The sequence below is a fragment of the Parasteatoda tepidariorum genome, chromosome 4 (genome assembly GCF_982258835.1).
Source record: "Parasteatoda tepidariorum strain Cologne lab strain chromosome 4, Ptep-v5.0, whole genome shotgun sequence".
Taxonomy (NCBI): Eukaryota; Metazoa; Arthropoda; class Arachnida; order Araneae; family Theridiidae; genus Parasteatoda; species Parasteatoda tepidariorum.
Genome location: NC_141758.1, coordinates 86528566 through 86542915, shown reverse-complemented (window position 1 = coordinate 86542915; position 14350 = coordinate 86528566). Strand labels below are relative to the sequence as shown.

Genomic DNA, 14350 nt, shown 5'->3' with positions numbered 1-14350 from the left:
AACAATTTATGTATTCTTTACTTACATAACATTGCTTTATCCCCATTTTAATGCTATTTATGTGTAATATTTATCAATCAATCTTTTTCTGTTTCGTCTGCAATGATTTCGTTTTTATTCTGATTTTTATTCCAAATTAAAGATTTAAAACAACTAAAACTAAAAATGATTCTTCTTTATTATTAAGAAGTACTATAATAATACCTTATTAAGCTACATATTATGAAAAACCTTATTTGTAAGTATCTAAATTTTTCCTTTTTTACAATTACTGAACAGTGAATAAGTTATATTTATTTTTATTACAAGGTTTGAGTAAAACCTTGTGCAATCAGCATATGCAAAAGAAGTAATGAATAGAAAATTGCGAAACATTTTCAGGAATTGCCTTTTCTCCTCATTAGCGATTTAAGTCTTTAGCGAAAAGTCCTTAGATTAACCCTTTAACGCAGAATTTTTAATAGTATAGGACAAAATAAGCAAAAAATATTATATTGGGTTTTTCGGAAAGTAATTTCGTTTTTTTTTGGGGGGGGGGAATGAAAGACAATTTTCGTATAATGAATAAATATTTTATCAAATTATTTATTGGCCATTCTGGTCCAACACCTTTTGCCAACTTTCTGGGAGTAGCATGATTCCACATTCATGAAGTTTTTGGTCTCTGCTGCCAAAAAACTGATCCAGGTGATTTTTGACCTCTTCATTTGAAGTAAAGGTTTTGCAGTCCAAGCAATTTTGTAGTGACCGGAACAAATAATAATCCGAAGACACCAGATCTATAGAAAATGGTGGGTGTGGCAGTGTATGCCATTCAAGCTGTAAAAGCTTTTGGCGAGTGACCAAACTTGTATGAAGTCTCGCATTATCTTGGTAGAACACTATACCTTTTCTGTTGATTAATTCAGGTCCTTTCTGTTGAAGAGCATCATTCAGTTTGTCCAGCTGACAACAGTAGACTTCAGAATTAAGTGTTGTGTTAGCCGGTAAATGCTCAAAAAAAAACTATTCCCTTAACATCCCACCAAACAGACAGCATCACCTTTTTTGATGGATATTGGCGTTCAAAATGCTTTAAGCCGTTTAATCTTTTTTGCTCCACGATCTCTTGCGTTTGACATTGCTATAGACAACCCATTTTTCGTCCCCAGTAATGATGCGCTTCAAAAATTGATCATTTTCGTGACGTTTGAGAAGCGAATCACAGACATCAACGCGACGAAGCAAATTTCTCTCCGTGAGAACATGGGGAACCCATACATCGAGCTTCGATAATAAACAAATGGCCCTTCAAGTGGCCATAAACAGTTGAATTCGATAAATTTAATCACTCTTCGATCTACGTGTTGTTATTCGCCGATTTGCATCATCTAATGCCTTTACAGTGTCTTTATAAGGTTCAGCGGGCCTTCCAGAACGTGGTGCATCTTCGACATCAAAATTGCCGGATTGGTTTTGCAAACCAATTCTGTCACGGGCGTACTGTCAACACATCTTATTCATACACATCGGTAAATTTCTTTCTGGCAGGAACAGCATTTTTACCTTTTCTATAGTAAGAAAGTAAAATATGACTTCAATGCTGTTCATTGCTCTCCATATTTAAAAGGGCTCCAACCAAAAACTACTGCGTAGAATTAATTGAACTTTTTCACACATAAGCCTTGCCATATTAACTTTCAAAACATATCATGATAATGCGGCTTAAGTGTGAAGTTGGTTTCGAAAAAATACAGTTAAATCCTCTGTCGGAAAAACGAAATTACTTTCCGAACAACCCGATATTTAGTATGATAATAATTTGTGTTTAATAAATACGACATGAAACATCGTTGTCTTTCTCTGCGTTGAAATGAAAACCAAACAAAGACGGCACACTAGCAAACATTAATTTCTTAATTTTAAAATTATTTGCAGTTATTTAGATCTAAGAAAAATAGTTATTCATCATTGAAATTTCTTCAATTTATAAAATCAAATATTGATAAATTTATGAATAAGTATGAAAAACAAAATTTCCGACTAAATTTTTTAGATTTCATATTTAGTTCAAACATAGTTTCTATAAACCAGCAAATTTGTTTAATAACACTAAGAGTATTTTTTTTAAATAAAGAATACCAAAATATATTTTTACTTGTAATTGGAGAAATCAGAAAAAAATATGTAAAATGAAAACCGGTGTTCCATCTGCTTCAAAGGGTTGAGTAACCACAATTAAAATAGGGAGTTATTTCAAAATAAAATTGTAGTTGAAACTCCAATGGTTCTTGTTGTCATCGGCCATTAAGGCCGATAGGGTACGAACGTTTTTGTTTTCCAGTGGCACCATGTGTGGCTAAGAATTCGAATTCTGCCACACTCATACGTCAGACCAGTTTATAGGGTGGACCCATTCATTTATCCACAGATCATAATTTTGACCTAATCCAGAGAACGATCAATCTCCAATTCAGAGCCGCGAGGGCTCAGGGGATAGAGCGTGGGGGAATGAGGCGAACCGGGTTCGAATACCACTCGATACGAATTCCGCATCCGGCTTGCTCCGACCACAGTGCTGACGTAAAATATCCTCAGTGGTAGAAGTATCATGGGTTAGAGTCCCCTTGACGTCAGGCTAACCGTGGGAGGTTCTCATGGTCTTCCTCTCCAGGTAACGCAAATGCGGGTTAGCTCCATCAAAAAGTTCTCCACGAAGGCAAATTTCCCCCAATACTCGATCCAGGAGTTCCCTTGTCTTCTGTATTGGGCTCAAAATTACAAGGCTTCGGAGTAAAACATTAGTAGTCATAAGCCCATAAAATTCGGTCGGCTGTTCAACGATGGTTATAAAAAATAAAATAAAAATCTCCAATTCAGTACCCCCAGAGATATTGTTTTGCTATGGAGACATGGAGAATTTTTGTGACCAGACAGAGTTAACGTGCACCAGTCATTATTTACTACACGGGGAGTCGTTGGCCTGCTGGATTCGAACTCCCTTTCTCAGAAACGTGAGTCCAGCGCCCTGCCAACCAGGCTATTTCAGCCAATTGCAATGGTAACTAAGCAAAATGATTAGTTTTAAATTTTACTAAACCGGGACCTAAATCGGCGTAAATAAATCTGTATTAATATTATAAAACTTTTCTGAGTCTTTCTATTCTTCTAAATTAAATACTTTTTTATTTAGAAGCATCAATTTGTTTATCATAAAGAGACGAAAAATGATTGAAGCAATTGTTAAGGTTTGTGACCGGAGCAAGCAGGGGCATAGGCCCCTTGCTACACCTTATAGGCTATTATGGACTACGCTAAATAAGACGATAAACCTACCATGAATCTTATTTTTGAGTAGAACATTTTAGTAAGATTACTTAACTGAAAATCTTAATTATCTATATGTATTTAGATGCACTTTCAGAGAAGTTCAATGCTCCCACATTAAAATAGATTGCATCTTTAGTGCATAGTGCAATAGTTATTCCTCGGTTAACTCTTTTGCAAAGACAAAAGGCAGTAAACTAGACACAATAAGCAAGAACTAATGATACTTCTTGACTAAATTACTTCAGCTTACAGCTTACTTTGTTGTTCGCAACAAATTAATTTTATTTAATGGCCAACCCCATGGAGTTAACGATCTCAGTAATTAATTGTTTTGGAGGACATAAAACATTAGTTTATGAGGTGTTTTTAATAAAAGTTCTTTATTTTAAAATGTTTTATTTTTCATTTGAATATTTAAAGGCGTGTAAAATAGCATGGTTCAACATGAATTAATATTTAAAAAAAACATTGTATAAAGTAATTCCATACATAATATGTTCTATAAATAATAAAAATTGTATTTTTAGGCAAGAAAATAATTTTTATTGCAGTAAAATGAATTTAGACTTTATTATGTCTACAAGTAGAAAATATGTATTTTTAAACAATATAATTCATATGGTAATGAAATAAGTTTAGAATTTATTATGACCACTAATATTCAAATTTTTATTTTTAAACAACAGTATAATTGATTTATAATAATAAAATGAAAGGTTCATGTGCCACTCTTTAGAACCATTTGAGCTAGAGTTCGGAAATTTGGGGAAAGAGTGGGTGGAAGGGGACAATTTTAGCCCTCAGATTCAAAAAACCGTTCGAAAATCTCAATTAGATTGTTCAGGAGAGACATTTCAAAAATAGAAATTTCTCATTGGTTTAGAGCTAGTTGTTGTTGTTGTTAATTTACGCCGCACTAGAGCTGTACAATGGGCTATTGGCGACGGTCTGGGAAACATCCCGGAGGATGATCCGAAGACACGCTATCACAATTTTGATCCTCTGCAGAGGGGATGGCACCCCCGCTTCGGTAGCCCAACGACCTGCACGCGAAGTCGAGCACTTTACGGTAGCACTGTTTTACGAGGACCAATACCGCACACCCTCGGTCCCTACGCAGACTGATCCAAGTGGGTCACCCACCCGCACACTGACCGCAGCCAGTGATGCTTGACTTCGGTGATCTGCTGGGAACCGTGTCTTAACGATCAGTCCACTTCGGGACGGTTTAGAGCTAGAGCCATTCATATAAATGAAATCTCAAACGGCTTTAAGGATATCGTCAGTGATGTTTACTTGCTTATAGCTCTCATATATCAAAGAACAAAGTTTATTACACGTTCTTAAATATTTTGTAATTTTTATTATGTCTGATAAACTAAATGATAAACGTGGACGTAGTAGCATAGGTAGACTACGTCCCTAAATTAGTATTCCTTAAGTTATTAGAAACCATGTGCTTATTTTTATTTTATTTCATGTTTATTTTATTTTGAAAGCATTTATATAAAGTAAAATAATTTAAAATAGTCGGTATTTGAAATTTAAAATATAAGTTATCAACAGAAAAGCAAAATTAACGTAAAAATAGTACTAAATCATTTAGGGGGGGGGGGTAAAACTTAACCATACTATTATTGACACCAATGATGCTCGATTTTAATATTTGTAAAAGTTGCAAATTGGAATAAAAAAAATAAGCTAACTATTAAAGATAAAAATTAATAGAGAAATGGTACTAAATGGTACAGAAGATTAATGAATTGTCATATTATTCTTAAAGCCTCTGATGCTTAATTAATTATGGTAATGGATACTAACTGTGAAAAATGCATGTACAAAAAGGCTTAACTAATAGACACAATTCGATACTAAATAGACTAACACTGATTAAATACTATTCCGACACTAATTAGACACCAATAGCATAACAGTGAGATTTGTAACAAACTTTTCATATACATTGAATCAAAGAAAAATGTCACTCCCAATAACTTTTGTTCTAATGTTAATTATTGTTAATTATTACTTCCTTTTCGTAAATTTCTAGAAGATATTGAAGTTTTAAAAGGTCTCTGAAATTTTTTGGAAATATTCAACTCCATTATATGATTTTCAAAACAGTGTACGGATTTTGAATACTGAAAGAAAACACAAATAATTAAGATCAAAAGGATAAAACTTCTTTGAAAAAAAACGCGCTAAGAAGCAGCAGAAATTTCAGAAAAAAGTATCAATACAAAACAAATGAAATAAAATAAAATAAAATAATATTTTTATTTTATTTTTATTTTATTTTTATATTTTTATATTTATATTTTTATTTTATTTCATTTGTTTTGTACGGATTTTGAAGATTTAATCATTAGAAGTTTTAAAAACATTATCAGAATTGAAATTTATAAAAATTTTGGTGAATTGTCTGCAATATCTAAGAATACAGTTTAGGTTTAAATAGTTAAAACTAATGTTTTGATTGCACAATACCAATAATACCTGTTCAAATAAAAATTTACTGAAATTTTAGCAAAAAGGAAATGAAGAAAACATTATAGAAATGCTGTTCTAAAGTCCAATATCTTTGTAATTTAAATTTCTTTCTTCATATAATATTTGCAGCTTTTCCGAGCTCTGATTGGTTAATAGACAATAGACATTTACGTTAAAGAAAAACCCGATTAAACTTACAGTTTTTAACTGGCAGCTTCAGTAGATTGTTCAAAACTGTAACACTTACGAAGTAAATCTGTAACCTCAACTATTTTTAACCATTCAATTACAAGTTTTGTCCGTAAAAGTTACAGGGGTTATGTTTGGTGAAAATCGCCAGTCGAAGTTGTTCTTTACAATACATTTTATCCCCTCTTTAACCATTTGAACACTTTGTCTACTCTTTGTCCAATCGAATATTTTTTCCACAACTGAAAATTTTGTCCATACTATGTTCATTTGTACATTTTGTCCACACTATGCTCATGTAAATAATTTGCTTATTTTAACATTCTTGATAATGTAGAGACATGTTACAAAAATGAAAACATTTTAATTAAAAAACTCATTCGTCTTATACATTCGCATTAAATTCTATATTGAACATTTTTGCGAATAGATCTAAATATAGTCCTTAAAACACTCATATTTAGGTTTATATTTATGAAATAATAAAATCAATACAATAAAATCAATTTTCTTTTGTATCAGTAAAAACAGACAATGCATAGGTTTTATATTTTTTTTTCCATAATCCCTTTAATTTCTTTTATTCAGACAAATTCGAAACATCGAAATGCTTTTGAAATCTTTTAGTGTGAAAATCGAAAAGGATTAACTTTTTTTCATAATAAAATCTTTATTTATTTTGGCTTCAAAATCTATAGTTATGAAGATGTGTATTCTATGAAAAAAATATAGTGAAACATTTCTGTTTTAATTGTATTTTGTGATAAAAGATACTAATTTTTACTGCTTATAAACTCTAATAAGTTTTTTAATAGAAAAGCTTAATTATTTAAGAAAATTTTATTTTTCCTCATTTAGCATTTATAAAATTAAAGCATTTTCCCGACAGCCCGTTGTGGGCCAGAGGTGTTAAGACACCGCTATTTCTTAATAGTATGATTTTGGCGATGTGGTCAGCATTCAGCACAGGTCGCCTTTACTTTTCAGACAAGCTGACATCCATAAACCTTACGTTGATAGGGCACCAAGCCGCCGCTGGGAATCAAACCCCAGTTTTTGATAATGACAAATTGTACCATAAATGCTGAGTCATCGAGTCCCAATTGGCATAAATAGTTCTGAATAAAGTTATAAGATGGTCTCCATCTAAGTTTTTTTTATTTTGGCAGGACTTGAAATTACACAGTTAAGGTTAATAATTCATATATCTTAGAAAAAAACACAGATTTCGTTAATATTTCATTTATTCCTAATGTTTAACCAAGAAAATTATTCGTAGTTCATTTACCTTTTCATATATACTCTGCATACTATCTACACCACCTATGATATCTATATTATCTGCACTACAATATTATCTACACTGTATTGCAATAGATTGAAACATAATATCCCATTAGTTGAAACCTTAATGTAATACTAAGATGAAAGGTATTATTATACTTCTTTAATTTTATTAGTATTTATTTAGATTGTAGTTAAATTTCTAGATAAACATAGTTCCATTTAATATTTCGCTAAGTGGGCAGCGAATTTGTTCCTTAATATGGTGCAAGATTCTGTTATTAAAGATTAATGAAGCACAAGTTTGATAAATTCTAAGTTTACTCTTTGGTTTGAGGTTATTTTTTTTTTATTATTTTTTTTTCGTATTCATTTAAAATGTTAAAGCTGCTCTTCTGTTAAGTAATTTAGAAACTGTATTTAAAGGTTAGTCAGTGATGTGAGAAATAATTAAATCAATACTTCTCAATCTTTTTTTTTAATTTTGTGCCATGGTAGTTTTTATATATTTTTTAGATAAAGATCTACGAAAAAGCAGTTTAGAATAACAAATTAGCATTTTTTGAATATATAAAGATATTTTGCTAATTTAGTACCTGTAAAACAAAAAACATCTATTGTTTTTTCCATCACATTTCTAACCAACACAAATATTTATCATACTTTTTACATGTTTTTAAAATGCACATATATATATGCATACTTCTTCTATGATAGGTTTTGATTTCGCTTAAAAGTAATGAGTCTTTACTTTTTTTTTAATATTTCAGCTTAAAGAAAAAAATTGCTTTTTATTTATGATCTGTAAATATATGCCATTAAAATAATTGATTTTTTTTATAGAAAAAAAAACAATGCTAGTTTCGTTATTGCGTCTTAAATGCGATATAGTTTTTTTATATATATATACATATATTGCACTTTTTATAGTTGTTGCATTCTTATAGTATGAAAATGTAAATACATATTGGTTGTAAAAAGTTAAAAACAAATACAAATACATTTGAAATGCTAAGTATTTTTTTAATTTTTAAACCTTCATTTAGTAGTTTACGTAGAAAAAATGTTTTCATGCGCGATTTTTTTAAAACAAATTAAAATGACATTTTATAACCAAGGAAAAAGGCTTTTTTATATTTCATATTTCTTACTTAAAAATGCAACACTGGAATATAAAAGTAATTTTTTTTATCTCATTATCTAAAAATATCTGCTGATTAGATAAAAGCATCCAAGTGCATAAAGACAAAATAAATCCCAAATGTATTTTGTAAATAAAATTCATTTCAGTATTTTTTTTCCTGTTACGCATCTTCACTTAATTTTTAGCATTTAATATCATTGTTTTTTTTTAAGCTGTAAAAATTAAACTCTTTCTTATTTTTTATCTATTTACTTATTTTTAATTAAAACTAAACATTTTCTTATTTTTAATATTTTTGAAAGAGAAAAAAAAATATTTTTAAGAAAAATAGCTGACTACGTTTTTATGTTTAAGCTGAAAAAGCATTTAAAATAGTTAAAGAAAAAGTTAATTTATTTCTAAATATTATAATACATTAAAAATGGGAAATTAAAAGAAAATGCTGATATAAACTTGTTTAAAAATGACTGAAAAATCTGTTTAAAACTTACAAGTTTTATAGTTTTTAATAGCTGTTTAACTAAAATTAAATTTCATAAATGATATTATGAGATTATAAGGATGAAATGCTAAATTTTTAAAGTCTTTAAGTATTATTTGCAATAATTAAGTATTCCGTTAAGGCGTTTACTCAAATATTATGAAACAAAATAAGATTTGAAAATGTTTCTTTGTAAAAAAGACATAAGAGTACTATTTTTTACACTCTAGTACCTAATCTGTTTGTCTTCTTCATTTCAATAATTATACTTTATTTAGAATTTTAAAAAGTTTTTAAACTATTGCAAAAACGTTAAAATTATTGCTATCTAAACCTCAAAATGTTTTTATCTGTTCTTATATCATTTCATTTACTTTTTTATAATTAAGTGCTGTTTTTTACACCCTAGATTTAAAACCGAAAATGTTAGTTTTTTTATTGAAATAATTATTAAAATATTTCATTTAGAATTTTTTTATTAATTATTGCAAAACAATTATTATTGTTCTATTAACTATTTTATTAATTATTGTATTAATAAAACAATAATTAATTATTTTATTAATTATTGTTTTATTAATTAATTTATTAATTATTGTTTTATTAATTAATTTATTAATTATTGTTTTATTAATTATTGCAAAAACGTTCAAAGCACTACTTTCTGATGAAGATCGCAAAAATATAGGGGGTTAATGTAAAATGAGAAATATGGTTTCGATGATTTGGTTGGGAGAGCAGTCGAACGTTTGAATCATTTTATGTTAATTTTACTTTTGTGTATTTCACCATATCTCCTGAGCATTTTAAGCGAATCGAAATATTTTTGCACCTAATAATAAAATGCGTTTATCCAAAAATAATTCCGCACAAAAATTTTTTTTAAATAATTAGTTGCTACTTTCTTATTGCTTTACTTAATGATAATCTAAAAAATTTTGAATAGCAAGATAAACAAATTTTTACGACATTTTTAAGAATGTGCTTTTATGCGGCAAAATACAGGATATGAAAGAAAGAGGTCGAATAGTTTCTGAGAAATTGAATTTTAAATATCTGATTTTTGTAAAAATTCATTTGAGATATTAAAAATTCTATGTGGGATATTTAAAAATAGCAAATCCCATAACCACATCACTTTTCATCATATTTGCTTCAAAATTTAAATGTTTAAATCGCATTAATATATACCAAAGATTTCTATTAAAAAACTGTATTGCAATATTTGGGAAGTTTTCAAGTGAGTAGGAAAAAAAGTTTACAAAATTTTTTTCATTTCTACGTGATTTTCAAATTATTTTACGAGAATGCTCTCAAATTCGCAAAAGTCGAATTTCATAAAAAAAATTTAAAGAAAAAATATGGGTTTAAAAATTTCAAGTCAATGTTCCCCCAGTGAATAACAATCAGTGCCTTTTGTAAATGATTCAATTTGATAATTTTGAACAGATTTTCCTTTGAACTGCAAACGGTTTGACATTTCCACAAATAACATTTACTTGTACTCACAATTATTTCAGATTATTGCTAGATCTTTAAATCAATTAGATATATTCCAAATAGTTTTATTATCAATCAAATTTCAGCTACTTTTACAAAATAAGGATTATTTTGCTTTTAACACATTATTATAAAAAAATTTGTTAATCAGCTTCGGTCTTTTTATATATATATATATATATATATATATATATATATATATATATATATATATATATATATATTAAATTTATTTTCAGATTTATTTATGATTTAATTTTCAAGATTATACAATTTTGTTAAATAATATTTACCCCGAGGAATTAATCTTGCACATTAATTTTTGATATTTTGGAATTTGGTATTAAAAATGAAGAAAATACCTGCATACTTGATTTATACGATCAAAGAAATTATTTTTATTTTAATATAAATATATAGTACATCAGAATAAAAAATTCAAAACAATTTTTTTAAATTTTAAAGAAGTCTCAGAAACTTTTCACTGACCTTCTAATGCAGAAAAAAAATTCAAACGGTTAAATCTTATAAAATACCCAAGAGATTGTCTAAGTGATTTCTCGTATTGAATATAACACGTTCAAAATAATTTTTTAACAAATTCTGCTTTCTATCTGTGGATGTAGTGCGACCATATAAAAAAAATTTAAACTGAATAATAGAAACAAGGAAATTATAGAGATTCTTCCCATTTAACTATTTTAATTTAAAATGAAAACAACTTATGTGAGTAAGGTGTAAGAACAGATTCCAGAACTAGCATGTATTTTATTTATAAACAGGACTGCTGTAATACGTTTTTTGGAAATGTACTGAATTGGAGTTAATTACAAAGATGTTTTTATTAATTTAAATTCAGAGAAATGTTTCATTAATATTGACTTATAAAATAACCTACACTATATGTTGTGCCTGCTCGACGTTTTCAATATAAATTTTTAAAATATAATTCAATTATTAAATTTAAAATGAGGCACAAATTTAAGTTTTAATGATAAAAAAAGAAAACGTTCTCAAAATTTGGCGAAAGACTCTTAAGCAAAATACTGAAATTAATTCCTTTTTGACGAATGAAACTAAAAAAAACATTTCTATTAATAATTGCAACTCATTCTTCCATTAAATCTATTTTTACATTTTCTACTCTGCCTAATCTACAATAATAGTCTACACCCGATAATGATTCGTTGGTTTTTGACAACATAAATTATTTTTTTATCAAACATCAATTCTCGAGTATTGTTTACTTCATTTTTGAAAATGATTGTTTAAACATGGTAAAGAAAAACCATACATAATAGAAGAGGGAATTAAAAACTCACCTAACGACTCCTGCATGTCAGTTGCCACGGTGGTCAAACATTCAGACGTTGTAAACTGCGCCAACAGAGATGACTTCCCGACTTCTTCTGCGCCAAGAAGCAGCACCTTATACCTTGTTGGAGGAGTCAGCACAGAAATAGTCGATTCAACAGACGAAAGCCTCTCCCGAAAATCATGTTCGACACCTGAACTAGAATCTTCCGATGTGACGCTTGGTGACCTAGCTCGCACCATATCTCCAAGATTGACAATACCTTTCGATGTGACACTAAAACTTCTAAGTCTATAGCATCCTTCATCTGCTGCGAAAGGCTTGTCATCGCCATTAGGTACTGGTATACTACCAGAACGAGCTCTGTAAGTAGCCCAAGGGTCCTCTTCAACCCATAAAGAGGTTCTCCGAAAACGTCCTGGTGACATATGAGGATGGGTTGCTCTTCTTCCAGCAGTAGTGAAGTAGGAGCTGGTAAGAGGAGGGCTTGGGTACCCTTGACTGTACCGCCTGTGCTTAAGGTGATGCCTACCACGTCGAGTTGCTCCCAGGGAGGGTCGAGCTGGACTCGGTGTTCCCGACCTTGGTGTTCCATCTGGTAGTGGACTTCTGGCTGGAGATGCAGATGACCCTCGCAAAGTACCCTGGGAGTAGCTTCTCAAGTCCGGTACACTGAAGGCGAATGCTGATGTAGAGGAAGGGCGGGAGTCGTTGGAGCTGGTGCAAGGAGCTGGATCGGAATGCCGCTTTGGACTATCCAAATTCAGTGGATATTCATCGTCTTCTGGGTCCATGTTCGTAGTTGCAAATATACCTATTGTTCTTGTATCACTGAGCCAAAGATATGTATTTCACACGATGATCATTAATGGACAGCATATTCATCGAATTCCTGAATAAACTTTTCAATTCTTGGTAACTGAGTGTTCTAAACTCAACGCATAAAATGATAAATGAATTCTATGGCTTAAGATATCAAGAGTTTGCATAAATGTACGGCTTATTATAATCAAAAGAGCTGCAGAATCAATATCAATGCAAATAGCTGAAAAAGCAATGTCAATCAATACAGGTGAGGACTCAATATCAATCAATATTCATAGATGACGACTCAATATCACTCACTATCAATTATAAAAGAATTAATAAGCTTTTACATCGGTAATTCATTTATCAGTATAACTTAATATGTCGGTGTTTATAGTAATCAGCGAATCACTTTACAATTTAGCAAGTAAAATAAGCTATAAAGCTTGCTGACAAATATTTCTAGAAATATTTTTTAGTGCTGTGGAAGTAATTGCAGCAATATATGCATTTCTTCTGCAAATAGTATTATCATAGTTCGACGCAACTTTTACACACACTACAAAACAGCAAATTTCGCTTCAGTTCTATTTTTAGTATTATCTAATTCTAGAGAAAAATGTTATTGTCAAATGTGTTTCAAAATTTAGCAACAGTAATTGAAGAATATGAATTATAAGTTAAAAGATGCAGAAATAAATTTATACCTTTGCTAGTAATGAAGAGTTTCGGTTTTAATAGGCGTCAAACGTAAACATCCGATACAAATTTACAAGACTCTAATAATTTTTACGAAGATTCCAAACCCGTTCGTAAAATGCTGTCTTCACCATTAGTTCCGAGTCCAATAAGAACGAAAAAGACAAATATTTCAATCGCTGAATATAGAAGGATGTAATCTTACTTTTCCGGTAAAAGTTTCAGGATCACACAACATCAAAGGCGGTCCTGGAAAGTCTGGTTTTCCCGGGAAAATACCTTTCTCTTTGGGTCTTACTCTGATCGATTTTTCCCGGTGACTTAGACTCTGTGGGCCACGTGGAGTAATTTTCCCCAAAACACGAGTCTGCGCAGAAGACGTTCTGGTAAATCCTAACATCTGATTGGTTGGTATAAAAGAATAGCTAACTTTCGGGGATTTCTTTGAAGAAAAAAACCACCTTGTCTGAAGTTTTTATGGCTGAGTTAAGAATGAATTTCTTTCTTAGGTATTTATTTGATCAAGAAGTTTTTTCCCGTTTACCGTGTAGCACTGCCAATTTTACTGGAAATTTCTACTCTAAAAGGCCCAATCAACAGGCTGAATAATCTCGAAACATACTTGAGTTTCTTTAAAAGTAAATAATAATTTAAATTTAAATATAATGGTCAAAATAAATTTTTTTTTTGCGTGTTTTTAACACTTTTTGCATTTAGAGCTGTCATAAAACACTTTTTAAGTTTAATTATTTTCCCACAACATTTTTAGTTATATTTTTCGCTCAATTAATGTATTTTCTTCCTAATCATTTTGGTTGCAAAAATGAATATGGTATACCTATTATTATAACTTTAAGCATTTAATTACAGTGCTTAGTTTCAAATGACTTCACATATCGATAAAAACACTGTTTTAAAACAAATATCGATTATAAACTAATTAAATAATCATTTTTCTGTTGTAACTGTAAATACAGGAAATGTTGCACAATTTTGACATTTGGTTGTTTTCCATCATGTTGTTGCTTAGGGCAGATTATTGCAGTGACTAGTTCCAAATACATTTGAATAACGCTGTGGCTGCAAAGCAAAAATGTTTTTATACGTAAATAGCTCAAATTGGGTGTAATTA

The 14350-nt window shown here is 29.9% G+C and overlaps 1 protein-coding gene across 1 annotated transcript in view; it reads right to left on the bottom strand.

The window, feature by feature from the left end:
- The window catches only part of LOC110282138 (GTP-binding protein GEM-like), a 62894-nt gene extending 49353 nt beyond the window's left edge, over positions 1–13541 (bottom strand). The window contains exon 1 of the mRNA XM_043051053.3: positions 11720–13541. Within this exon, the coding sequence (XP_042906987.2) occupies positions 11720–12506 (787 nt within the window). The 5' untranslated portion in view covers positions 12507–13541. The remainder of the gene's footprint in view (positions 1–11719) is intronic.
- Between the last annotated feature and the right edge of the window lie 809 nt (positions 13542–14350).